Genomic DNA, 26,322 nt, shown 5'->3' with positions numbered 1-26,322 from the left:
GCTATGGGACATTTTTGACTTCTACTGCAGAGCACAAAAATATGCTAATGATTATGATCACACTTCCACAATTGAAATATAATGGTGACACTATAACAAAGCTGATTTTGGTGTGGTTTAGAAACTTGGGAACCAAGCTCGAGTTATCAGTGTAGCCCTGTTATTGTCTGGACTTGTTGAAATTTCTTCATGCCTAGAACGAAAAACTCCAGGCTTCTGTCATAACTGTCATGGAGGGAAAAAAATTAATTACAGGGTGCCGTTTCGGAAAAAAGAATCCCGTCCGTATCGTCCTCTGGAATAACAGACATTCTGGGGAATTAATTACATAACCAACGTTCTCCAGTAATACTGGTCCCGTGCGAATATGGCTTAGCCTTATTGTCTGAGAAAATTGAGGAGTGGGCAAACCAACTTAATTAGGTCTATAATCAATAACCTAACTGTTAAATGTGCCTGGCTTTTACAAAAAATCTATATATAGTACCAGTCAAAAGTTAGGACACACCTACTCATTCCAGGGTTTTTCTTAATTTTGTACTATTTTCTACATTGTATAATAATAAGACATCAAAACTATGAAATAACACATATGGAATCATGTAGTAACCAAAAAAGTGTTAACCTCTATGGGCTAGGTGGGACGCTTAGATTATGTCAGCAGAGTACCAAGCCAGAAATAATCAGACACCCATTTTTCAAGCCAGCATATAATGTCACCAAAACCCAGAAGACAGCTAAATGCTGCACTCACCTTTGATGATCTTCATCAGATGACAACCCTAGGACATTATGTTATACAATACATGCATGTTTTGTTCAATCAAGTTCATATTTATATCAAAAACCAGCTTTTTACATTAGCATGTGACGTTCAGAACTAGCATACCCCCCGCAAACTTCCGGGGAATTCGCTAACATTTTACTAAATTACTCACGATAAACGTTCACAAAAAGCATAACAATTATTTTAAGAATTATAGATACAGACCTCCTCTATGCACTCGATATGTCCGATTTTAAAATAGCTTTTTGGTGAAAGCACATTTTGCAATATTCTAAGTACATAGCCCAGGCATCACGGGCTCGCTATTTAGACACCCGGCAAGTTTAGCACTCACCATAATCATATTTACTATTATAAAAGTTTGATTACCTTTTGTTGTCTTCGTCAGAATGCACACCCAGGACTGCTACTTCAATAACAAATGTTGGTTTGGTCCAAAATAATCCATCGTTATATCCGAATAGCGGCGTTTTGTTCGTGCGTTCCAGACACTATCCGAAATAGTAAAGAAGTGTCGCGCGCATGGCGCAATTCGTGACAATAAAATTCTAAATATTCCATTACCGTACTTCGAAGCATGTCAACCGCTGTTTAAAATCAATTTTTACGACATTTTTCTCGTAGAAAAGCGATAATATTCCGACAGGGAATCTCCTTTTCGGCAAACAGAGGAAAAAATCCCAACGGCGGGGGCGGTCGGGGTCACGCGCATAAGCCCAGTGTCCCTTGATCGGCCACTTGAGAAAGGCGATTATGTGTTTCAGCCTGGGGCTGGAATGACGACATTCTGTTTTTTCCCGGGCTCTGAGCGCCTATGGACGACGTGGGAAGTGTCACGTTAGAGCAGAGATCCTTAGTAAATGATAGAGATGGAAAAGAAGTTCAAGAAATGGTCAGACAGGCCACTTCCTGTAAAGGAATCTCTCAGGTTTTGACCTGCCATTTGAGTTCTGTTATACTCACAGACACCATTCAAACAGTTTTAGAAAATTTAGGGTGTTTTCTATCCATATGTAATAAGTATATGCATATTCTAGTTACTGGGTAGGAGTGGTAACCAGATTAAATCGGGTATGTTTTTTATCCAGCCGTGTCAATACTGCCCCCTAGCCCTAACAGGTTAAACAAATCAAAATATATTTGAAATTCTTCAAAGTAGCCACACTTTGCCTTTGACAGCTTTGCACATTAACAGGTGTGCCTTGTTAATTTTTGGAATTTCTTTCCTTCTTAACCTGTTTGGGATAGGGGACAGTATTTTCACGGCCGGATAAAAAAACGTACCCGATTTAATCTGGTTACTACTCCTGCCCAGAAACTAGAATATGCATATAATTCTATAGTAGATTTGGATAGAAAACACTCTAAAGTTTCTAAAACAGTTTGAATGGTGTCTGTGAGTATAACAGAACTCATATGGCAGGCCAAAACCTGAGAAGATTCCATACAGGAAGTGCCCTGTCTGACAATTTATTGTCCTTCTGTGGCCTCTCTATCGAAAATACAGCATCTGTGCTGTAACGTGACATTTTCTAAGGCTTCCATTCGCTCTCAGAAGGCGCCAGAAAGTGGAATGAGAGCTCTGCAGTCTCTGGGCTAAGTACAGCAGCTCTGTTTGTTACTGGCCTGCCTGGGGACAGTGACACTGGAGATGCGTGTCCACGAGACTACTCCATTTTGTTCTTTCAGTCTTTGAATGAATACAACGTCGCCCGGTTGGAATATTATTGCTATTTTACAAGAAAAATAGCTTAAAAATTTATTTTAAACAGCATTTGACATGCTTCGAAGTACGGTAATGGAATATTTTGAATTTTTTTGTCACAAAATGCGCCTGCGCGTCACCCTTCGGATAGTGACCTCAACGCACGAACAAAATGGAGCTATTTCAATATAACTATGGATTATTTGGAACCAAAACAACATTTGTTGTTGAAGTAGAAGTCCTGGGAGTGCATTATGACGAAGAACAGCAAAGGTAATCACATTTTTCTTAACGTAAATCTGAGTTTGGTGAGGGCCAAACTTGGTGGGTGTCAAATTAGCTAGCCTGTGATGGCCGAGCTATTTACTCAGAATATTGCAAAATGTGCTTTTGCCGAAAAGCTATTTTAAAATATGACACCGCGATTGCATAAAGGAGTTCTGTATCTTTAATTCTTAAAATAATTGTTATGTTTTTTGTAAACGTTTATCGTGAGTAATTTAGTAAATTCACCGGAAGTTTGCGGTGGGTATGCTAGTTCTGAACATCACATGCTAATGTAAAAAGCTGTTTTTTGATATAAATATGAACTTGATTGAACAAAACATGCATGTATTGTATAACATAATGTCCTAGGAGTGTCATCTGGTGAAGTTCATCAAAGGTTAGTGCTGCATTTAGCTGTGGTTTTGGTTTTTGTGACATATATGCTTGCTTTGAAAATGGCTGTGTGATTATTTGTCTTTGTACTCTCCTGACATAATCTAATGTTTTGCTTTCGCTGTAAAGCCTTTTTGAAATCGGACAATGTGGTTAGATTAACGAGAGTCTTGTCTTTAAAATGGTGTAAAATAGTTGATTGTTTGAGAAAATTGAATTGTGGTATTTTAGTTGGTTTTGTATTTCGCGCCGTGCGATGCTGTTGGCTAGGGGTTCCGCAGGCGGAACGGCACCAGAAAAATTTAGATTGACAAACTCATCCTCCAGGTGTCTTTCAGAACTGTTTGTTTTACTACAGCTCGCCACTAAGGAATGTGACCATGCACTCGCTATTATTCTGACATTTCACATTCTTAAAATAAAGTGGTGATCCTAAATGACCTAAGACAGGGAATTTTTACTATGATTAAATGTCAGGAGTTGTGAAAAACTGAGTTTAAATGTATTTGGCTAAGGTGTATGTAAACTTCCTACTTCAACTGTACCTGCTTGTTGTTTTTTTATGTTGTAGTTTTTACTATTTTAGAGGCATGAATGATGTCGGTATTTATGTATAATAAATAATTAACTTTGGTAATTTCAGTGTCTGTCAGTTTTATAAGTGAAAGCATATCGTTAGTCCTAACCAGACTTGTGTTTTCACCTCACCATGAACGAAGGAAGGAGGCTTGTCCTAACCAGACTAATTGTCAAAATATGGAAGTCAATTAATTTGATGTGCTGATGCAAACAGAATGAATGATGGGGGAATTAGTGAGTTCTCACAAACTAACATACACATTTTACATTCCAAGGTTAATTCCAGAACTGATACATTTAGGACACACTGAATACATCATATTCCAGACTCGATTTCAGCCATGAATGCCATTCTAGATGACAATCATATATGTGTGTGTGTGTGTGTGTGTGTGTTGCAACTGTTTGACTCTAACCCAAGACAGGGCAAAACAAGACATTATCTCTTCATACTGTAATTTACATGCCAAACTACCTTCAGTATCAGGTCACTGTCCCACCCTTTCATATCAAATTTACTTTGAAGGCTCAGTATATTCTATAAATTATGATTCTGGTTTTATTTGTTACAGGCGATACTCACCAATCTGGGTGCCGTTTGCGTGGGAATGCTTTTGCATTCCGGTGTGCGCTCTATAAAATTGTTGGGGGGTGCGGTGAGCCTGCAGACATTGCAGATCCTACAACCAAGAAAGCACAACAGCATTGCCACACCAGACTTTTACAAGTCAGCATCCACAAGGCGAGGCAACGGAGAAAGTATGTCAATTCCTCTTTCTCTAACTTATTTCTTAACAAGTGTATTTTATTCGTTTAGAATTATTAGTTTTCATTTTGCAGAATGTGATATTTGCAGCATAGCATTGTCCTGTTTTAGACCCCAGGAATCCCAATGAAATACTAACAATTTCTAGACTTTTTTTAAATCAATTATTTTATTCAATGGATTGGATTCATTGCCATTTGTGTAAATGAAGAAATGTGTTATTAAGTCATATACGTTTATAAAGATTCTGAAATGTCAAGGTGCAATCTGTAATAGGGAGGGGCCATTGAACGCAAGCTTCGCAAAAATATAGAATGCTGTGAGTACATTATTTGCTCAGGGTGTTTAAAATGCTGAAACCAGAGAGGAAATTTACTTTTGGTCGATTAATAGACAAACAATAGACCATAGATAGATAGAGAGCTATAGTGGCCAAAATGACTCATTAGCATGGGCAGTGCCATTAAGGGCGTCCTACATTTTTGTATTTCATTTTGGCAACTGGGTGGGACTTCCAACATCATAAAGTTTTTAAGCTGGGCTGGGCTGTATGTTTTTAAGCTGGGCTGAATGTTTTTAAGCTGGGCTGAATGTTTTTAAGCTGGGCTGAATGTTTTTAAACTGGGCTGAATGTTTTTTAAACTGGGCTGAATGTTTTAAGCTGGGCTGCAGCGTGTTTGCATATACTTTTTCCCAGATAAAGAGTATTTATGCCTGCCTGCCTTTAAGGAGGTTGGCAGATTGCTACACTAGGCTTACGTTGCAGCATGAATGACCAAATCAAATCACATTTTGTCACATGCGCAGAATACAACAGCTGTAGACCTTAAAGTGAAATGCTTACTTACAAGCTCTTAACCAACAATGCAGTTGTAAGAAAAAATATGTGTTAAGTCAAAAATAGACAAGTACATTTAAAAAAAAATGAAAGTAACAAATAATTAAAGAGCAGCAGTAAAATAACAATAGCGAGGCTATATACAAGGGGGTACCGGTATAGAGTCAATGTGCGGGGGCACCGGTTAGTCGAGGTAATTGAGGTAATATGTACATGCAGGTAGAGTTATTAAAGTGACTACATAGATGATGATAACAGAGAGTAGAAGCAGCGTAAAAGAGGGGGGTGGGGCAAAGCAAATAGTCTGGGTAGATATTTGATTAGCTTATCAGTAGTCTTATGGTTTGGGGGTAGAAGCTGTTAAGAGGTCTTTGGACCTAGACTTGGCACTCCGGTACCGCTTGCCATGCGGTAGCAGAGAGAACAGTCTATGACTAGGGTGGCTGGAGTCTGACAATTTTTAGGGCCTTCATCTGACACCGCCTGGTATAGAGGTCCTGGATGGCAGGAAGCTTGGCACCAGTGATGTACTGGGCCGTACGTACTACCCTCTAGTGCCTTGCGGTCGGAGGCCAAGCAGTTGCCATACCAGGCAGTGATGCAACCAGTCAGGATGCTCTCAATGGTGCAGCTGTAGAACTTCTTGAGGATCTGAGGACCCATAACAAATCTTTTCAGATTCCTGAGGGGGAATAGGCTTTGTTGTGCCCTCTTCACGACTGTCTTGGTGTGTTTGGACCATGATTGTTTGTTAGTGATGTGGACACCAAGGAACTTGAAGCTCTCAACCTGATCTACTACAGCCCCGTCGATGAGAATGGGGGCGTGCTCGGTCCTCCTTTTCCTGTAGTCCACAATCATCTCCTTTGTCTTGATCACGTTGAGGGAGAGGTTGTTGTCCAGGCATCACACAGCCAGGTCTCTGACCTCCTCCCTATAGGCTGTCTCATCGTTGCCGGTGATCAGGCATACCACTGTTGTGTCATCGGCAAACTTAGTGATGGCGTTGGAGTCGTGCCTGGCCACGCAGCCATGAGTGTACAGGGATTACAGGAGGGGACTGAGCACACACCCCTGAGGGGCCCCCGTGTTGAGGATCAGCGTGGCAGATGTGTTGTTACCTACCCTTAACACCTGGGGTCGGCCCGTCAGGAAGTCCAGGCTCCAGTTGCAGAGGGATGTGTTTAGTCCTTAGCTTAGTGATGAGCTTTGAGGGCACTATGGTGTTGAACGCTGAGCTGTAGTCAATGAATAGCATTCTCACATAGGTGTTCCTTTTGTCCAGGTGGGAAAGGGCAGTGTGGAGTGCAATAGAGATTGCGTCATCTGTGGATCTGTTGGGGCCGTATGCAAATTGGAGTGGGTCTAGGATTTCTGGGATAATGGGGTTGATGTGAGCCATGACCAGCCTTTCAAAGCACTTCATGGCTACAGACGTGAGTGCTATGGGTCAGTAGTAATTTATGCCTGTTACTTTAGTGTTCTTAGGCACAGGGACTCTGTGGTCTGCTTAAAACATGTTGGTATTACTGACTCAGTCAGGGACAGGTTGAAAATGTCAGTAAAGACACTTGCCAGTTGGTCGGCGCATTCTCGGAGTACATGTCCTGGTAATCCGCCTGCGGCCTTGTGAATGTTGACCTGTTTAAAGGTCTTACTCACATCGGCTACGGAGAGCATGATCACACAGTCGTCCGGAACAGCTGATGCTCTCATGCATGTTTCAGTGTTACTTGCCTCGAAGCGAGCATAGAAGTAATTTAGCTTGTATGGTAGGCGAGAGTCCTGCTCCTGCATCCGGGATAGAGTCCTGCTACTTGAAAGTGGCAGCTCTACCCTTTAGCTCAGTCCGGATGTTGCCTGTAATCCATGGCTTCTGGTTGGGGTATGTACGTACAGTCACTGTGGGAACAACGTCATCAATGCACTTATTGATGAAGCCAGTGACTGATGTGGTGTACTCGTCAATGCTATTGGTAGAATCCTGGAACTTATTTTGCTAGCAAAACAGTCCTGTAGCTTAGCATCTGCTTCATCTGACCACTTTTTTATTGACCTAGTCAGTGGTGTTTCCTGCTTTAGTTTTTGCTTGTTAGCAGGAATCAGGAGGATATAATTATGGTCAGATTTGCAAAATGGAGGGCGAGGGAGAGCTTTGTACGCGTCTGTGTTTGGAGTAAATGTGGTCTAGAGTTTTTTTCCCCTCTGGTTGCACATTTAACATGCTGGTAGAAATTAGGTTGAACGGATTTAAGTTTCCCTGCATTAAAGTCCCCGGCCACTAGGAGTGCCGCCTCTGGATGAAAGGGGGATACCTAGTCAGTTGTACAACTGAATGCCTTCAACTGAAATGTGTCTTCCGCATTTAACCCAACCCCTCTGAATCAGAGAGGTGAGGGGGGCTGTCGTAATCGACATCCACGTCTTCGGCGCCTGGGGAACAGTGGGTTAACTGCCTTGCTCAGGGGCAGAACGACAGATTTTTACCTTGTCAGCTCGAGGATTCGATCCAGCAACCTTTTGGTTACTGGCACAACACTCTAACCACTAGGCTACCTGCCGTCCAAGCGCCTTCATGTTTGCTTATGGCCCTACACAGCTTGTTGAGTGCGGTCTTAGTGCCACCATCGGTTTCTAGTGGTAAATAGACAGCTACAAAGAATAAAGATGAAAACTCTCTTTGAAAATAGTGTGGTCTACAGGTTATCATGAGATACTCTACCTCAGGCGAGCAAAACTTTGAGACTTCCTCAGATTTTGTGCACCAACTGTTGTTTAGAAATATACATATACCGCCACCCCTTGTCTTATCAGAGGCTGCTGTTCTATCCTGCCGAACAAGCTTAAAACCCGCCAGCTGTATGTTATTCATGTCATCGGTCAGCCATGACTAGGTGAAACATAAGATATTACAGTTTTTAATGTCCCGTTGGTAGGATATATACGAGCTCGTAGTTTGTCTATTTTAGTATCCAATGATTGTTCGTTGGCTAATAGGACCGATGGTAAAGGCAGATTACTTACTCGCTGTCGGATCCTTACAATCACACAGACCTACGTCCCCGATATCTCCGTCTCTTTCTCCTGCGAATGACGGGGATGAGGGCCTTGTCGGGTGTCTGGAGTAAATACTTTGCGTCCGACTCGTTGATGAAAAAATCTTCCACTGCGGGTAATCGCAGAAACGTCCTTCACTGTCAACTGCATTTATTTTCAGCAAACTTAACATGTGTAAATATTTGTATGAACATAACAAGATTCAACAACTGAGACTTAAACTGAACAAGTTCCACAGACATGTGACTAACAGAAATTGAATAATGTGTCCCTGAACAAAGGGGGGGGGGGGGTCAAAATCAAAAGTAACAGTCAGTATCTGGTGTGGCCACCAGCTGCATTAAGTACTGCAGTGCATCTCCTCCTCGTGGACTGCACCAGATTTGCCAGTTCTTGCTGTGAGACGTTACCCCACTCTTCCACCAAGGCACCTGCAAGTTCCCGGACATTTCTGGGGGGAATGGCCCTAGCCCTCACCCTTCGATACAACAGGTCCCAGACGTGCTCAATGGGATTGAGATCCAGGCTCTTCGCTGGCCATGGCAGAACACTGACATTCCTGTCTTGCAGGAAATCACGCACAGAACAAGCAGTATGGCTGGTGGCATTGTCATGCTGGAGGGTTTTGTCAGGATGAGCCTGCAGGAAGGGTACCACATGAGGGAGGAGATTGCCTGCAATGACAACAAGCTCAGTCCAATGATGCTGTGACACACCACCCCAGACCATGACGGACCCTCCACCTCCCAATTGATCCCGCTCCAGTGTACAGGCCTCGGTGTAACGCTCATTCCTTTGACGATAAACGTGAATCCGACCATCACCGCTGGTGAAAGAAAACCGCGACTCGTCAGTGAAGAGCACTTTTTGCCAATCCTGTCTGGTCCAGCAACAATGGGTTTGTGCCCATAGGCGACATTGTTGCCGGTGATGTCTGGTGAGGACCTGCCTTACAACAGGCCTACATCCCTCAGTTCAGCCTCTCTCAGCCTATTGCAGGCAGTCTGAGCACTGATGGAGAGATTGTGCATTCTTGGTGTAACTCGGGCAGTTGTTGCTGCCATCCTGTACCTGTCCCGCAGGTGTGATGTTCAGATGTACCGATCCTGTGCAGGTGTTGTTACATGTGGTCTGCCACTGTGAGGACGATCAGCTGTCTGTGTCTGTCTCCCTGTAGCACTGTCTTAGGCGTCTCACAGTACAGACATTGCAATTTATTGCCCTTGCCACATCTGCAGTCCTCATGCCTCCTTGCAGCATGCCTGAGGCACATTCACGCAGATGAGCAGAGACCCTGGGCATCTTTCTTTTGGTGTTTTTCAGAGTCAGTAGAAAGGCCTCTTTGGTGTCCTAAGTTTTCTTAACTGTGACCTTAATTGCCTACCATCTGTAAGCTGTTAGTGTCTTAACGACTGTTCCACATGTGCATGTTCATTAATTGTTTATGGTTCATTGAACAAGCATGGGTTGTTGAAGTTATTTGGATTATTATGAATAATCTTTGAAAGACAGGTTCCTGAAAAGGGGACGTTTATTTTTTTGCTGAGTTTAGAAGCTATTTTAGATAATAAGAGACGGTGGCAGAAACACTATGTACAAAATAAGTAAAAAATAACAAGAAAAAGCACAATTGGTTAGGGGACCGTAAAACGGCAGCCATCTCCTCCGGTGCCATTACTAGGAGGGAATGAGTCATCAGAGCTTAGGCTATCAGATCTACGCAGAAACTAGTGCTCCTTTTTCTTCATTCTCCTGGATAGTCCCCAGTTGAAGTGTCCTGGTGGTAAGGAATGATAGTCCCCAGTTGAAGTGTCCTGGTGGTAAGGAATGATAGTCCCCAGTTGAAGTGTCCTGGTGGTAAGGAATGATAGTCCCCAGTTGATGTGTCCTGAGGTGAGGAATGTTAGTCCCCGGTTGAAGTGTCCTCGGGTAAGGAATGTTAGTCCCCAGTTGAAGTGTCCTGAGGTAAGGAATGTTAGTCCCCAGTTGAAGTGTCCTGGGGTGAGGAATGTTAGTCCCCAGTTGAAGTGTCCTGGGGGTAAGGAATGATAGTCCCCAGTTGAAGTGTCCTGGGGTGAGGAATGATAGTCCCCAGTTGAAGTGTCCTGGGGTAAGGAATGTTTTTTTTGTTACTCTGACTTATCTGTTCCTTCTCCTAGTGCTCCTGGTCAAAACATTAATAAAGGTTGTCTACTCCTGGTCAAAACATTAATAAAGGTTGTCTACTCCTGGTCAAAACATTAATAAAGGTTATCTACTCCTGGTCAGAGACAGAGTAGACCATATATTAGACATATATGGAAGTGCCTGTAACTTTGACAGTGAGAGGCGCTGCATTGTCAATCCGACCTCTGCATTGGCCGTGAAGTATTTACGGTGATACGGCCTTTGCAGAAGTCAGGTCATTCATACTGCTTGCGCTTCACGGAGCAGCGCAGAGCTGTTGTGAAGGAAGTTGTCAAGGATGTGAGTTTGTGTTTATATAGGACCTCCCGTCCTCACCTACCGTCAATGAGTCATGTCAATGCAGAGCTATACGGGAGTCCTCCGCATTGTTACAACATTTGGGAGGTGCAAGCAATATGGTACGGAGCTCAATTTGGTCTTGGCATGCCTCCGGAGGCTCCGCAATTGAATCACACTTGCTTTAAACATTTCAGGTTTGTGGAGGCGAGTCATGGTAGGGAGAGTGTAACCTAATGGGCCAATAGATGGCTGTGGTGTGCGTAGGAGAGAGTTAGAAAGTCTGGCTGTGAGCTGGGTGTACTGAGATAATTAAATAGCAATAACTTCAGTACAGATAACCTCTAACTTCCTTCATACTGGATACAGAGACATACGGATGGTATCCATGAGTCATCTGACTCTGGGGAAGTAGATGAAGGGCCTCATTGCCAAAATCCTGAAGTAAGTGGGGCGGCCCAATCTGGCGGCGCCAGTGAGAGCCGTGAATGTTGTGACGAGTAACATCTGGAGATGCTGGGGTGTTCATTTGTCAGTCAGAATGCCTGGTTTTAACGCTGGAATCCTTAATGGTGAAACTGACACATCTTTTTGCGATGTTACAACAAACAACGAACACTGTTTTTTTTCCCCCTCAGACATCATCGCTCACACAATAGAACAGCAGCGTCTGTACTGCAGTTATTTTTGATGTGCGACACTCCCCCAGCTCTCACTACCTTGTAAACTAAACAGTGACAGACAGTGACAGACAGTTATTTTTGATGTGCGACACTCCCCCAGCTCTCACTACCTTGTAAACTAAACAGTGACAGACAGTGACAGACAGTTATTTTTGATGTGCGACACTCCCCCAGCTCTCACTACCTTGTAAACTAAACAGTGACAGACAGTGACAGACAGTTATTTTTGATGTGCGACACTCCCCCAGCTCTCACTACCTTGTAAACTAAACAGTGACAGACAGTGACAGACAGTTATTTTTGATGTGCGACACTCCCCCAGCTCTCACTACCTTGTAAACTAAACAGTGACAGACAGTGACAGACAGTTATTTTTGATGTGCGACACTCCCCCAGCTCTCACTACCTTGTAAACTAAACAGTGACAGACAGTGACAGACAGTTATTTTTGATGTGCGACACTCCCCCAGCTCTCACTACCTTGTAAACTAAACAGTGACAGACAGTGACAGACAGTTATTTTTGATGTGCGACACTCCCCCAGCTCTCACTACCTTGTAAACTAAACAGTGACAGACAGTGACAGACAGTTATTTTTGATGTGCGACACTCCCCCAGCTCTCACTACCTTGTAAACTAAACAGTGACAGACAGTGACAGACAGTTATTTTTGATGTGCGACACTCCCCCAGCTCTCACTACCTTGTAAACTAAACAGTGACAGACAGTGACAGACAGTTATTTTTGATGTGCGACACTCCCCCAGCTCTCACTACCTTGTAAACTAAACAGTGACAGACAGTGACAGACAGTTATTTTTGATGTGCGACACTCCCCCAGCTCTCACTACCTTGTAAACAAAACAGTGACAGACAGTGACAGACAGTTATTTTTGATGTGCGACACTCCCCCAGCTCTCACTACCTTGTAAACAAAACAGTGACAGACAGTGACAGACAGTTATTTTTGATGTGCGACACTCCCCCAGCTCTCACTACCTTGTAAACAAAACAGTGACAGACAGTGACAGACAGTTATTTTTGATGTGCGACACTCCCCCAGCTCTCACTACCTTGTAAACAAAACAGTGACAGACAGTGACAGACAGTTATTTTTGATGTGCGACACTCCCCCAGCTCTCACTACCTTGTAAACAAAACAGTGACAGACAGTGACAGACAGTTATTTTTGATGTGCGACACTCCCCCAGCTCTCACTACCTTGTAAACTAAACAGTGACAGACAGTGACAGACAGTTATTTTTGATGTGCGACACTCCCCCAGCTCTCACTACCTTGTAAACTAAACAGTGACAGACAGTGACAGACAGTTATTTTTGATGTGCGACACTCCCCCAGCTCTCACTACCTTGTAAACTAAACAGTGACAGACAGTGACAGACAGTTATTTTTGATGTGCGACACTCCCCCAGCTCTCACTACCTTGTAAACTAAACAGTGACAGACAGTGACAGACAGTTATTTTTGATGTGCGACACTCCCCCAGCTCTCACTACCTTGTAAACTAAACAGTGACAGACAGTGACAGACAGTTATTTTTGATGTGCGACACTCCCCCAGCTCTCACTACCTTGTAAACTAAACAGTGACAGACAGTGACAGACAGTTATTTTTGATGTGCGACACTCCCCCAGCTCTCACTACCTTGTAAACTAAACAGTGACAGACAGTGACAGACAGTTATTTTTGATGTGCGACACTCCCCCAGCTCTCACTACCTTGTAAACTAAACAGTGACAGACAGTGACAGACAGTTATTTTTGATGTGCGACACTCCCCCAGCTCTCACTACCTTGTAAACTAAACAGTGACAGACAGTGACAGACAGTTATTTTTGATGTGCGACACTCCCCCAGCTCTCACTACCTTGTAAACTAAACAGTGACAGACAGTGACAGACAGTTATTTTTGATGTGCGACACTCCCCCAGCTCTCACTACCTTGTAAACTAAACAGTGACAGACAGTGACAGACAGTTATTTTTGATGTGCGACACTCCCCCAGCTCTCACTACCTTGTAAACTAAACAGTGACAGACAGTGACAGTGGCGCCGTTTCCCACTGCTGCTGATTCCATCTTAAAATGAAGATAATGTGGAGAGTATGTATGCACTCCTGAGTTCATAAACATTAAAGTGTTGAGATAGTGCTTTGTAATTGTGGTATGGGTAATGCAAGAACCTACTGAGAGTGTGGTTCTCCTGTGGTTATTTTGCATACAAACTTCCCACAACTTTCTGGGAATGGTGCAGGATAGTTTCTTGGCTTTGGAACATTCTCTGCACATTATTTATTTGTATTATTTTATACCTTTAATTTAACTAAGGACAAGTCAGTTAAGAACAAATTCTTATTTACAATGACGGCCTACCGGGGAACAGTGGGTTAACTGCCTTGTTCAGGGACAGAACGACAGATTTTTTTTAACCTTGTCAGCTCGGGGATTCGATCCTGCAACCTTTCGGTTACTGGCCCAACGCTGCCGCATTTAAGGAACTTGACAAAAAAAAAAACGTTGTTTTCTTGGTATTTCAATACTTTAACAGAACATTTCTTAACAGTTCAAACAAACATGGTTACATTTACAGTGCCTGTAGAAAGTCTACACCCACAATCGTTTTTCTCATCCATTTTGTTGCCTTACAAAGTGGGATTGAAATAGATTCAGGTGGGCTTTCCTGCGTCAACAAACAAAGGAAGGGAGGGGTGCTCAACAACAAAAGGACTAATTCAAGTTAAAACGGAGTTGGAGCACTCAACAAAAACAAGGAATAGATTAATGTATTTTTGCTCACGTTAATTCATTGTACAGGATGTGAACATGTGACTGACGTTTCGACGTCAAGCTGACGTCTTCTTCAGAGCGACCTGACCATTGCACATAGCTCCTATTTATAGCCTAGTGGCTCATTGAGACACAACCATGTAAATAAATACATCATTATAATATGTTCAGGTAATTTATAGCACAACTTAATAAAATAAATACTGTGTCTCGTTAATCAACAGGTCAAATTATACATAGCTGATATTTGGGTGTCTGTGAATCCGAAGAGACAGAGACCCCAAAAAACAAGGCAACAATATTATAGAAACAAGAACAGTGAAAAATCATAATTTAGCCCCTTTGGATCCACAGTGTCTGAGTACTGCCATAATGCCTCTTTGTTTTAGTTTATGTACTGTCAGTGGTGGCCCGTCTTTCTGGGCCGGTGGGGCAGTGCCCCACCTGTTTAGCTAAAATATGTGTGTATTACTATATAAAAAAAATTGCCTGTTTTTCATGTATCAGTTTGCAAACAATATAAAAAATCATTGAGTTAATAAAGCCGCATACAAACATGGTCTCTTTTTTGCTTTACTGAGTAAGGCAGCTCCAGAATGCAGGTGTTTCAGCCTAGCTCAGTGCTTTCTGTGGTGGTGGGGCAGCCAGTGGAAAATACAGAGCGTAGGGGTTAGTAATGTTCTCTAGCTGCGCTGTGATTGGCTCAGTGTTCTGTCACTCATGGGGACACTATGTCACGGTAACATCTACAGGGAGAGCTCGAAAATTCAAGTCCCTTGGATGCTGCCATAGATTTACATTATAAGTGCCCATCCAAGAAAGCTCAAGGTCATTGGCCACAGATAAAATGACATCAAATCACGTTATATCTACTGTAGCTTTGATTGGACTGATCAAGTGGGAACATTCTTCTGTGGGAATTTCAGTACTTCAGCCAGTGGAGGCTGCTGACGGGAGGACGGCTCATAGTAATGGCTGGAACTGAACAAATGGAATGGCATCAAACACACCATGTGTCTGATACCATTCCACCTACTCCACTCCAGCCATTATCACAAGCTTGTCCTCCCCAATTTAGGTGCCACCAACCTCCTGTGACTTCAGCATAACTTCCTATGTTTCCTCATGTGGTCATATTTAAAGACATGTTCTGAAATTTTCCCAAGAACGTTAGAAAACTTTGCATAAAGAACTTTAAAATGTTCTCTGAACTTTACTAAGAATGTTATTTTAAAAACATATACATTCCGTTCTCAGCATCAACAAAACGTTCTCTATCCTGTATCTTGTTAATTGATCGTTTGTTGTTCTACAGATCTACCATGTCAGGAGAAGAAATCATCTACACCACCTACAAGCACATGGAAGTAACAGGGAAGATGGCGTCAGTCCAAAAGTGCTTCTTTCTAAACAAACTAGTCCTCAATGTCAAGGAGATGCAAATAAATGAGAAAAACAATCATGAAGGTAGGAGGATAAATTAAATTGGTGCTGCATTTGTGTAATATTTGTGATTTCTGCAAGACCCATAAAGAATACTGTATTTCGTCCCTTTAAAGCAGGGGTGTTAAATTCAATTCCTGGAGTGTAGGTGGATTTTTGCTCCTGCCCTTGTACTTTATCATTGAATAGTTAGGAACTCCCCTTACATGGTTTTCTAGGTCTTAATTGAACACACATCGAAATGAGAAAAAACAGCAGACACATGGCCCTCCAGGAATTGAGTTGACACACCTGCTTTAAAGGCACATTCATTACTTAGTTGATTATTTTTTGTGGCAACAAGAAAAAATACAACCATTGGTGGAAAAATGTGCAGAACTTTATCACACCCTAGGAAGTAAAGATTGCTTATTTCGTTTTTCAGTGACCGTCTACCACTTGAAAAGGGATTCGAAATCTGTTGGATTGGCGTTCAGTTTCCTGCATAATAAACAGCGAGTTTTCTCTGTTGTCGACGGGGATGAATTGAAGGTAATAAATATATTTCAGAAGCTATGCATTTGAAAATACATTTGTTGCAGTCTCTTTTGGACTACAACAACTCCATAGAAGTCAGAGACAGTGTTATGGGTGGGACCTATGAGGCCTGGCCCGCCCTACCCCCTTGCCCATCCAAATAAAATATTGATCATTTATTTGACCGAAACGCACGCTGACATAAAGACTTAGTCTCAGATCAAGCATCCGATTGAGCAGAACAGCACCCCTCTGTCTCCGTAGACCATGTATCTGATGCTGTCTGGACAAAAGGAGTATGGCATGTCATACTTTTTCTGGCCAGACAGCATCAAATACATTGGCTACATATAGTAAGACAGAGGGGCGCTGTTTCACTCACTAATTTTAGCAGAGAGTAAGATGAGAAGCGAGATGGCTCACTCTTGCCAAAATCTATCCTGAATAATCCCAATGCGTTTATGGGCATAATATGCAAATCTAAGCTTGTCGCCTGCATTCCCACCTTTGGGACAATGACTCGCATTGTTAGGGCGGGAACATGAGCATCTCGTCATTATTTACAGATCTCTGGTTTCAGCTAAGCGAATTAGAAAGGAGAGTTGGCGGTTGCAATGCACTGTTTGGATGCTGGCTTCCCCTAAAGTAAATTGATGGTTTGCCAAAATTATATAATTACCCCCGTCCAAATAAAATCATTTAAAATACTTTACCAGAGAGCATGACATGGATCATTAGCTTCTTTTAAAAAAAATTAAAAGTTTCATATCACAGGTGCGTAGAACTATTTGGGCAGCGCACGTTGCCGATTATTGAGTTGTGGTTGTCAGTGAAAAGCATCTAATATGTGTGAAGATAATGTGTCTTGAGTACAATTTCAAACGTTGAGACAAGGGGAGGGGTGTGTAGCGAAGATATGGGCGTCTCTCACGAGAATGCATGCACTCCAGAATGTGCACCAATGTCTCCCGCCAATTCTTACACATTCATTGTGTGAATTGTTTGCCATTTGATTTTTATTGGATCAATTCCACCTTATATTTGAAGCCAGAACAACTAGTAAATGTACTGTCAATCCCCATCATTTGGTTACATTAATGGTGGTATTAGACATTTACCGTTCTTTAAAAATAATATATGTATATACCTCAGCAAAAAAATAAACTGAAAGTTTTGTTTCTGCCAATTTTGAGCCTGTAAACAAACCCACAAATGCTGATGTTCCAGATACTCAGCTAGTCTAAAGGCCAGTAGTTTTATTGCTTCTTTAATCAGAACAGTTTTCAGCCGTGCTATGTCACAAACCGGCTCAAAGTGCGTAACAAAAAGGCAGACAATGTGGAGATCAGGAATAACAAAATATATTTATAAACTAAAGTAAACTAAATATAATTAACAATGGTGTGTGTGTGTGTGTGTGTGTGTGTGTAGTCAGTAATAAGTAGTGTCAGTGAGTGGTTGCGTGCATAAATGTGATAATGAGGGGTGTTGAAAGATGCCACCACAAACAACCAAAATCTGTGTTTGCATGGAGAGAGTCTTCCCAATGAATGGGGAAGAGGTGCATTTACCCGAGCCCAGGTGTCCCATTTTTCTGACGACCCTCCCAGCTCCGCCCACCAACATCCTATTAAGGGAAACAAGAGCAAAGAGAAAGAATTTGGCAGACAGAGTGGGAGGGTCATCACACCTCCCCATAAAACCGGAGACCAACAAGGACCCTAGAACACCATACCAGTCACAAATTTACCTGGCACAGTTGGTGCTTTTCTCCGTTCCTGAGCGGCAACTAGATAGTTTTGCTCAGTGCACTGGCGTACAACCGTATATGGACCTTGAAACTTGGCTTGAAAAAGAGAACCAACAATTGGCAGCAGAGCAAGAACCTGGTCACCTGGACTAAAGTGACGAGGCTCAGTTCGCCGATCAAATATGCCCTTCATCCTCTTCTGTGAAGATGATAGCTTCTCTTTAGCCATTTCACCAGCGGCGTACAGGCGTCGCCAGAAATCACACAAGATAATAGGGACTGAGGGGGCTCGGGAGACTTCCAGTCATCCTGGAGAACAGAGAAGTCCACGCACCCTATGTCCAAACACAAGATCATTTGGACTGAAACCCGCACTCTCCTGTGAAACCTCCCTAGCAGCTAACAGTAACCAAGGCAACCCCTCCTCCCAATCCTTATCCGTCTCAGTACAATAAGCTCTCAGAGACTTAAGTGTTCGATGGAAACGTTCCAGTGCTCCTTGACTTTGCGCGTGATAGGCTCTAGACAAATTGTGTTTAATATGGAGCTGTTGGAGAACCTGACCAAACAGATTGGAGGTGAAATTAGATCCTTGATCACTCTGAATGACCTTAGGGATTCCAAACATTGAGAGTCAAAGCTTTTAGCACAGACTTAGTGGTGATAGACCGGAGAGGATAGGCAGCAGGAAACCTAGTGGTCTGACACATCACAGTGAACAGGTAACTACAACCCTTTTAGAACAAGGCAGAGGACCAACACAGTCAATAATCAGATACTCAAAAGGTTGGCTGAGTACAGGAATAGGAAACAGTGGTACTGGCTTAATAGCTTGATTAGGTTTACCAGTTAATTGACAGGTGTATCAAGTTGATGAAATCAGAAACATCGCTCTTTAATCTAGGCCAAAAGAAATGTCTTAATATGCGGTTGTAGGTTTTCCTCACACCCATATGTCCAACAACGTCGTTGTGGGAAGTTGTCAACACCAACTCACAAAGCTTAACTGGTACAACAGCCTGACTAATCGCCTTTAAAAGGCTTATTGATCATTAGAATCGGAGCGGGATACAGATAACGGGATAACAGGGAAAGCAGTGACAGACTTCTTTGTGGTATTCTCGTTAGTCGGCGCAGTGACCAGGTCGCCACGGCTCATAGAACGCATCACTGCACACGCAGAGAACACCTCTGGGGAAACTCCGCAGACTCTCATCAGGAATCCCTACAAATGACGGCTTAGCAGAAGCCACTAGAGATGGAAACACGACAGGCCATACACGCTCACCAGCCAAGTTACTCCCAAGGATAACATCGATACGCTAAATAAGCAATGAAGGACGCACCCCCACAACAACCTCACCTTTCACCAGTCCACAATCCAACATCAGTTTATGCAATGGAACTGACAGTGTTCAAATCTATTCCCCTAATTAGAACACTATTCCCTGAATCAGTCTCAGCAGAGAAGGGTAACATATTCCAACACAAACGATTCAGAGGCACCTGTGGATCTCAGAATCTTCACTGGCACTAGGTCCTTACTTCCTAACATTGACACAAAACCCTCTGTAATGAAAGGTAAATAGTCTGGGTCAATATGGACTTTCACATGTCCCTGGGCATGAGACAATGTGTCAGGAGTGAACTGATGTGGAACAGGCGCAGCTAACGCCGTAGGCTTAGATTTAATGTAAGCACAAGTACTGAATTTACCCCTAGCCCTGAGAACCAGACATTCGTTTTTCCAATGACCCGAACCTTGACAGTAGTGACACTTTGACCAAAGTCAGCTTTACCACTGGAGCACTCCGAATACGGGGCTCTGCAAAGACACGTGAGTCAAAACATACGGGTCCGCCAAAACCACAGCTTCAACGACAGTCTTTACTTTTCGTTCGTTAATGTACGTGGCTATACGATCAGGGATTGTGTCCTTAAATTGCTCTAGTATAATCAGATCACACTGCCCTTATAAAGTCATAACTGCAGAGGCGGAACACCAGCGATTAAACTGTGAAGATAACTCTCGCGCAAACTCAACATGAGTCTGTTTACTATCCTTTTTAACCTCTAGGGTAGGGGGCAGTATTTTCACAGCCGGATAAAAAACATACCCAATTTAAACTGGTTACTACTCTTTTCCAGAAACGAGAATATGCATATAATTGGTAGATTTGGATAGAAAACGCTCTAAAGTTTCTAAAACTGTTTGAATGGTGTCTGTGAGTATAACAGAACTCATATGGCAGGTCAAAACCTGAGAAGATTCCATACAGGAAGTGCCCTCTCTGACCATTTCTTGTGCTTCTGTGGCATCTCTGTCGAAAATACAGCATCTCTGCTGTAATGTGACAATTTCTAAGGCTCCCATGGGCTCTCTGAAGGCGCCAGAAAGTGGAATGAGATCTCTGCTGTCTCTGGGCTAGGTACAGGAGCGCTGTTTGTGAGTGGTCAGGCTGGTGGCTCAGAGACAGGAGATGCGCGGCCCCGAGAAGTGGCCATGTTTTTCTTTCAGCCTTTGAACGAAAACAACATCGCCCGGTTGGAATATTATCGCTATTTTACGAGAAAAATAGCATAAAAATTGATTTTAAACAGCGTTTGACATGCTTCGAAGTACGGTAATGGAATATTTTGAATTTTTTTGTCACGACATGCGTCCGCGCGTCACTGTTCGGATAGGGACCTGAACGCACGAACAAAACGGAGGATATTTGAACATAACTATGGATTATTTTGAACCAAAACAACATTTGTGGTTGAAGTAGAAGTCCTGGGAGTGCATTCTGACGAAGAACAACAAAGGTAATCCAATTTTTCTTATAGTAATTCTGAGTTTAGTGAACACCAAACTTGGTGGGTGTCAAATTAGCTAGCCCGTGATGGCGAGCTATGTACTCAGAATATTGCAAAATGTGCTTTTGCTGAAAAGCTATTTCATAATCTGACACCGCAATTGCATAAAGGAGTTCTGTATCTATAATTCTTTAAATAATTGTTATGTATTTTGTAAACGATTATCAAGAGTAATTTAGTAAATTCACCGGAAGTTTTCGGTGTGTTTGCTAGTTCTGAACGTCACATGCTAATGTAAAAAGCTGGTTTTTGATATACATATGAACTTGATTGAACAAAACATGCATGTATTGTATAACATAATGTCGTAAGAGTGTCATCTGATGATCATCAAAGGTTAGTGCTGCATTTATCTGTGGTTTTGGCTTTTGTGACATATATTTTAGCTTGAAAATTGGCTGTGTGATTATTTCTGGCTGGGTACTCTCCTGACATAATCTAATGTTTTGCTTTCGCTGTAAAGCCTTTTTGAAATCAGACAATGTGGTTAGATTAAAGTTGTAAATCGTTGGTGGTAAGCCTCAGGGACCAATTCGTGAATCTGTAACACAGCCGTTTTAACCTTATAACTGACACTGTCAGCTACACTAAGAGCTGAATATGCTTCCTGCGCTTCACCAGTCAACACACACTGCAACATTAAAGTACAGTCAGAATCAGGCCAACTCCTAGCGTCAGCAACACGCTCAAACAACGAGAAGAACGTCTCAGGGTCCTTTTCATTAAACTGAGGCAACAACCGTAAATTCCCAACAATGTCAAATGTGTCCGGGGCACGCCCAAAAGAGGAACGACTCCTAGGTACATCTGGGTCACCTTCCCAGAGAAAACTCTGCCCTGAGAGCTTTCCTTTCCTAACCAGCTCTAGCCACTCTTGTTGCAGCTTGACTTTAGCACTCTCCATATCCTGTTTAAATTCCAATTATTTTTCATACTTTACAAGATCATGCTCTAGCTGTAACAGAAGCAGTTCTTTCTGCTGTTCAAAAAGACTAACCGATGGAGCGGTCATTGTAACGTTACGGGGAGACGGCGAGTCCTCGGCAGAGGCTGCCCCCGTGGTAAACATCAAGAATACCACTCTCCATCAGATTGGCCTTCAATATCAACCTAATAGAATATTTTAGATGTTTATCACTAATTTCAACCTTGTGGTGTTCAGCAACCTTCAACAGCTGTTCTTTAGAATATAATTCTAACAGTTCCTCTGATGGAAAGCGAATGAACTCATCTACAATAGACACCATAGTCAGAAGTAAATACAAAAAAAAAAAATCTATTCCAAAATGAAACACGTCGCTAAGCCTGACAGGGGAAAAGGCTATAGCTCCGGGTAGTAAGCATCACTACTCTACCCAAATCTCCCACTGAAGTACACAGCCGACTGTACTCACCTCCTCGGACCGATGTCCCAACAGCGAGTAGAGCAAGAGTCTCCAGCCTGGGCAGGGGCCTGGAAACTAACCAATATACTCTCTCCAACACAGCACACAACCAACTATCCACTGCAGTGGCAAGTTTATCAAACAAATAAAGTCAACCAGTACTGGACACCAAACATTACAACTCAAACAAACTGTAACAAAAGATGCAAACAAAGCACCTACAGAGTTTAACATTAACTCCACGTTTTCTCCCAAACACAACACCTTCAAGATCCCAGACGAGCCCACACTTGTCACGAACCGGCTCAAAGTGCGAAACAAAAAGGGAGACAACGTGGAGATCAGGAATAACAAAATATATTTATTAACTAAAGTAAACTAAATATAATTAACAATGGTGTGTGTGTGTGTGTGTGTGTGTGTGTAGTCAGTAATCAGTAGTGTCAGTGAGTGGTTGCGTGCATAAATGTGATAATGAGGGGTGTTGGAAGGTGCCACCGCAAACAACCAAAATCTGTGTCTGCATGGAGAGAGTCTTCCCAATGAATGGGGAAGAGGTGCATTTATCCTGGGACACACCCCAGCCCAGGTGTGTCCCATTTCTCTGACGACCCTCTCGACTCCGCCCACCGACATCCTATTAAGGAAAACAAGAGCAAAGAGAAAGAATTCGGCAGACAGAGTGGGAGGGTCGTCACAGCTAACATAATTGCAAAAGGGTTTTCTAATGATCAATAAGCCTTTTAAAATTATAAACTTGGATTAGCTAACACAATGTGCCACTGGAACACAGGAGTGATGCTGGTAATGGGCCTCTGTACGCCTATGTAGATATTCCATTAAAAATCAGCCGTTTCCAGCTACAATAGTCATTTACAACATTAACAATGTCTACACTGTATTTCTCATCAATTTGATGTTCTATTAATCGACCAAAAATGTGCTTTTCTTTCAAAAACAAGTACATTTCTAAGTGACCCCAAACCTTTGAACGGTAGTGTATGTACAGTTGAAGTCAGAAGTTTACATACACTCAGGTTGGAGTCACTAAAACAAATTTTTCAACCACTCGACAATTTTTTAAAAAGAAATATACCACTAATACATACCACCAACTAATATTACACCTATATACCACTATTACATATCACCAACTAACTTTACACCTATATACCACTAATACATACCACCAACTAACATTACACCTATATACCACTATTACATACCACCAACTAACGTTACACCTATATACCACTATTACATACCACCAACTAACACCTATATACCACTATTACATACCAACTAACCGTACACCTACAGTTGAAGTCGGAAGTTTACATACACTTAAGTTGCCATCATTAAAACTCGTTTTAAAAACCACTCCACAAATGTCTTATTAACAAACGATAGTTTTGGCAAGTCGGTTAGGACATCTACTTTGTGCATGACACAAGTAATTTTTCCAACAATTGTTTACAGACAGATTATTTCACTTATAATTCACTGTATCACAATTCCAGTGGGTCAGAATTTTACATACACTTAGTTGACTGTGCCTTTAAACAGCTTGGAAAATTCCAGAAAATTATGTCATGGCTTTAGAAGCTTCTGATAGGCTAATTGACATAATATGAGTCAATTGGAGGTGTACCTGTGGATGTATTTCAAGGCCTATCTTCAAACTCAGTGCCTCTTTGCTTGACATCATGGGAAAATCTAAAGAAATCAGCCAAGACCTCAGAAAAAAATGGTAGACCCCCACAAGTCTGGTTCATCCTTGGGAGCAATTTCCAAATGCTTGAAGGTACCATGTTCATCTGTACAAACAATAGTACGCAAGTGTAAACACCATGGGACCTCGTAGCTGTCATACCGCTCAGGAAGGAGACGCGTTCTGTCTCCTAGAGAGGAATGTACTTTGGTGCAAAAAGTGCAAATCAATCCCAGAACAACAGCAAAGGACGTTGTGAAGATGCTGGAGGAAACAGGTACAAAGTATCTATAGCTACAGTAAAACGAGTCCTATATCGACATAACCTGAAAGGCCGCTAAGCAAGGAAGAAGCCACTGCTCCAAAACCGCCATAAAAAAGCCATACTACAGTTTGCAAATGCACATGAGGACAAAGATTGGACTTTTTTGAGAAATGTCCTCTGGTCTGATGAAACAAAAATAGAACTGTTTGGCCATAATGACCATCGTTATGTTTGGAGGATAAAGGGGGAGGCTTGCAAGCTGAAGAACACCATCCCAACTGTGAAGCACGGGGGTGGCAGCATCATGTTGTGGGGGTGCTTTGCTGCAGGAGGGACTGGTGCATTTCACAAAATAGATGGCTTCATGAGGGAGGAAAATTACGTGAAAATATTGAAGCAACATCTCAAGACATCAGTCAGGATGGTAAAGCTTGGTGCAAATGGGTCTTCCAAATGAACAATGACCCCAAGCATACTTCCAAAGTTGTGGCAAAATGGCTTAAGGACAACAAAGTCAAGGTATTGGAGTGGCCATCACAAAGCCCTGACCTCAATCCTATGTAAAATTTGTGGGCAGAACTGAAAAAGCTTGTGTGAGCAAGGAGGCCTACAAACCTGACTCCGTTACACCAGCTCTGTCAGGAGGAATGGGCCACAATTCACCCAACGTATTGTGGGAAGCTTGTGGAAGGCTACCAGAAACGTTTGACCCAAGTCAACACCTCTCTGGGCTAGGTGGGACGTTTGCGTCCCACCCTAGTCAACAGCCAGTGGAATCGCGTGGCGCGAAATACAAATACCTCAAATGCAAAACTTCAATTTCTCAAACATTTGACTATTTTACACCATTTTAAAGGCAAGACTCTCGTTAATCTAACCACATTGTCCGATTTCAAAAAAGGCTTTACAGCGAAAGCAAAACATTAGATTATGTCAGGAGAGTACCCTGCCAAAAATAATCACACAGCCATTTTCAAAGCAAGCATATATGTCACAAAAACCCAAACAGCTAAATGCAGCACTAACCTTTGATGATCTTCATCAGATGACACTCCTAGGACATTATGTTATACAATACATGCATGTTTTGTTCAGTCAAGTTCATATTTATATCAAAAAACAGCTTTTTACATTAGCATGTGATGTTCAGAACTAGCATACCCACCGAAAACTTCCGGTGAATTTATTAAATTACTCATGATAAACGTTGACAAAATACATAACAATTATTTTAAGAATTATAGATACAGAACTCCTTTATGCAATCGCTATGTCAGATTTTAAAATAGCTTTTCGGCGAAAGCACATTTTGCAATATTCTGAGTACATAGCTCGGCCATCACAGGCTAGCTAATTTGACACCCACCAAGTTTGGGGCTCACTAAACTCAGAATTACTATTAGAAAAATTGGATTACCTTTGCTGTTCTTCATCAGAATGCACTCCCAGGACTTCTACTTCAACAACAAATGTTGTTTTGGTTCCAAATAATCCATAGTTACAGTGCCTTGCGAAAGTATTCGGCCCCCTTGAACTTTTCGACCTTTTGCCACATTTCAGGCTTCAAACATAAAGATATAAAACTGTAATTTTTTGTGAAGAATCAACAACAAGTGGGACACAATCATGAAGTGGAACGAAATTGATTGGATATTTCAAACTTTTTTAACAAATAAAAAACTGAAAAATTGGGCGTGCAAAATTATTCAGCCCCCTTAAGTTAATACTTTGCACAGTGCTCCTTGGGATGTTTAAAGCTTGGGAAATCTTTTTGTATCCAAATCCGGCTTTAAACTTCTCCACAACAGTATCTCGGACCTGCCTGGTGTGTTCCTTGTTCTTCATGATGCTCTCTGCGCTTTAAACGGACCTCTGAGACTATCACAGAGCAGGTGCATTTATACGGAGACTTGATTACACACAGGTGGATTCTATTTATCATCATTAGTCATTTAGGTCAACATTGGATCATTCAGAGATCCTCACTGAACTTCTGGAGAGAGTTTGCTGCACTGAAAGTAAAGGGGCTGAATAATTTTGCACGGCCAAT

The 26,322-nt window shown here is 42.3% G+C and overlaps 1 protein-coding gene across 1 annotated transcript in view; it reads left to right on the top strand.

Moving 5' to 3' along the window:
• Positions 1-4,263: 4,263 nt before the first annotated feature.
• Positions 4,264-26,322, top strand: part of LOC106570825 (uncharacterized) — a 29,741-nt gene continuing 7,682 nt past the window's right edge. The window contains exons 1-3 of the mRNA XM_045695315.2: positions 4,264-4,490; positions 15,659-15,810; positions 16,211-16,317. Of these exons, the coding sequence (XP_045551271.1) occupies positions 4,279-4,490; positions 15,659-15,810; positions 16,211-16,317 (471 nt within the window). The 5' untranslated portion in view covers positions 4,264-4,278. The remainder of the gene's footprint in view (positions 4,491-15,658; positions 15,811-16,210; positions 16,318-26,322) is intronic.

The sequence above is a fragment of the Salmo salar genome, chromosome 15 (assembly GCF_965601325.2).
Source record: "Salmo salar chromosome 15, fSalSal1, whole genome shotgun sequence".
Classification (NCBI taxonomy): Eukaryota; Metazoa; Chordata; class Actinopteri; order Salmoniformes; family Salmonidae; genus Salmo; species Salmo salar.
Note: the sequence above shows the minus strand (reverse complement) of the source record. Positions and strands in the feature narration are given on the sequence as shown.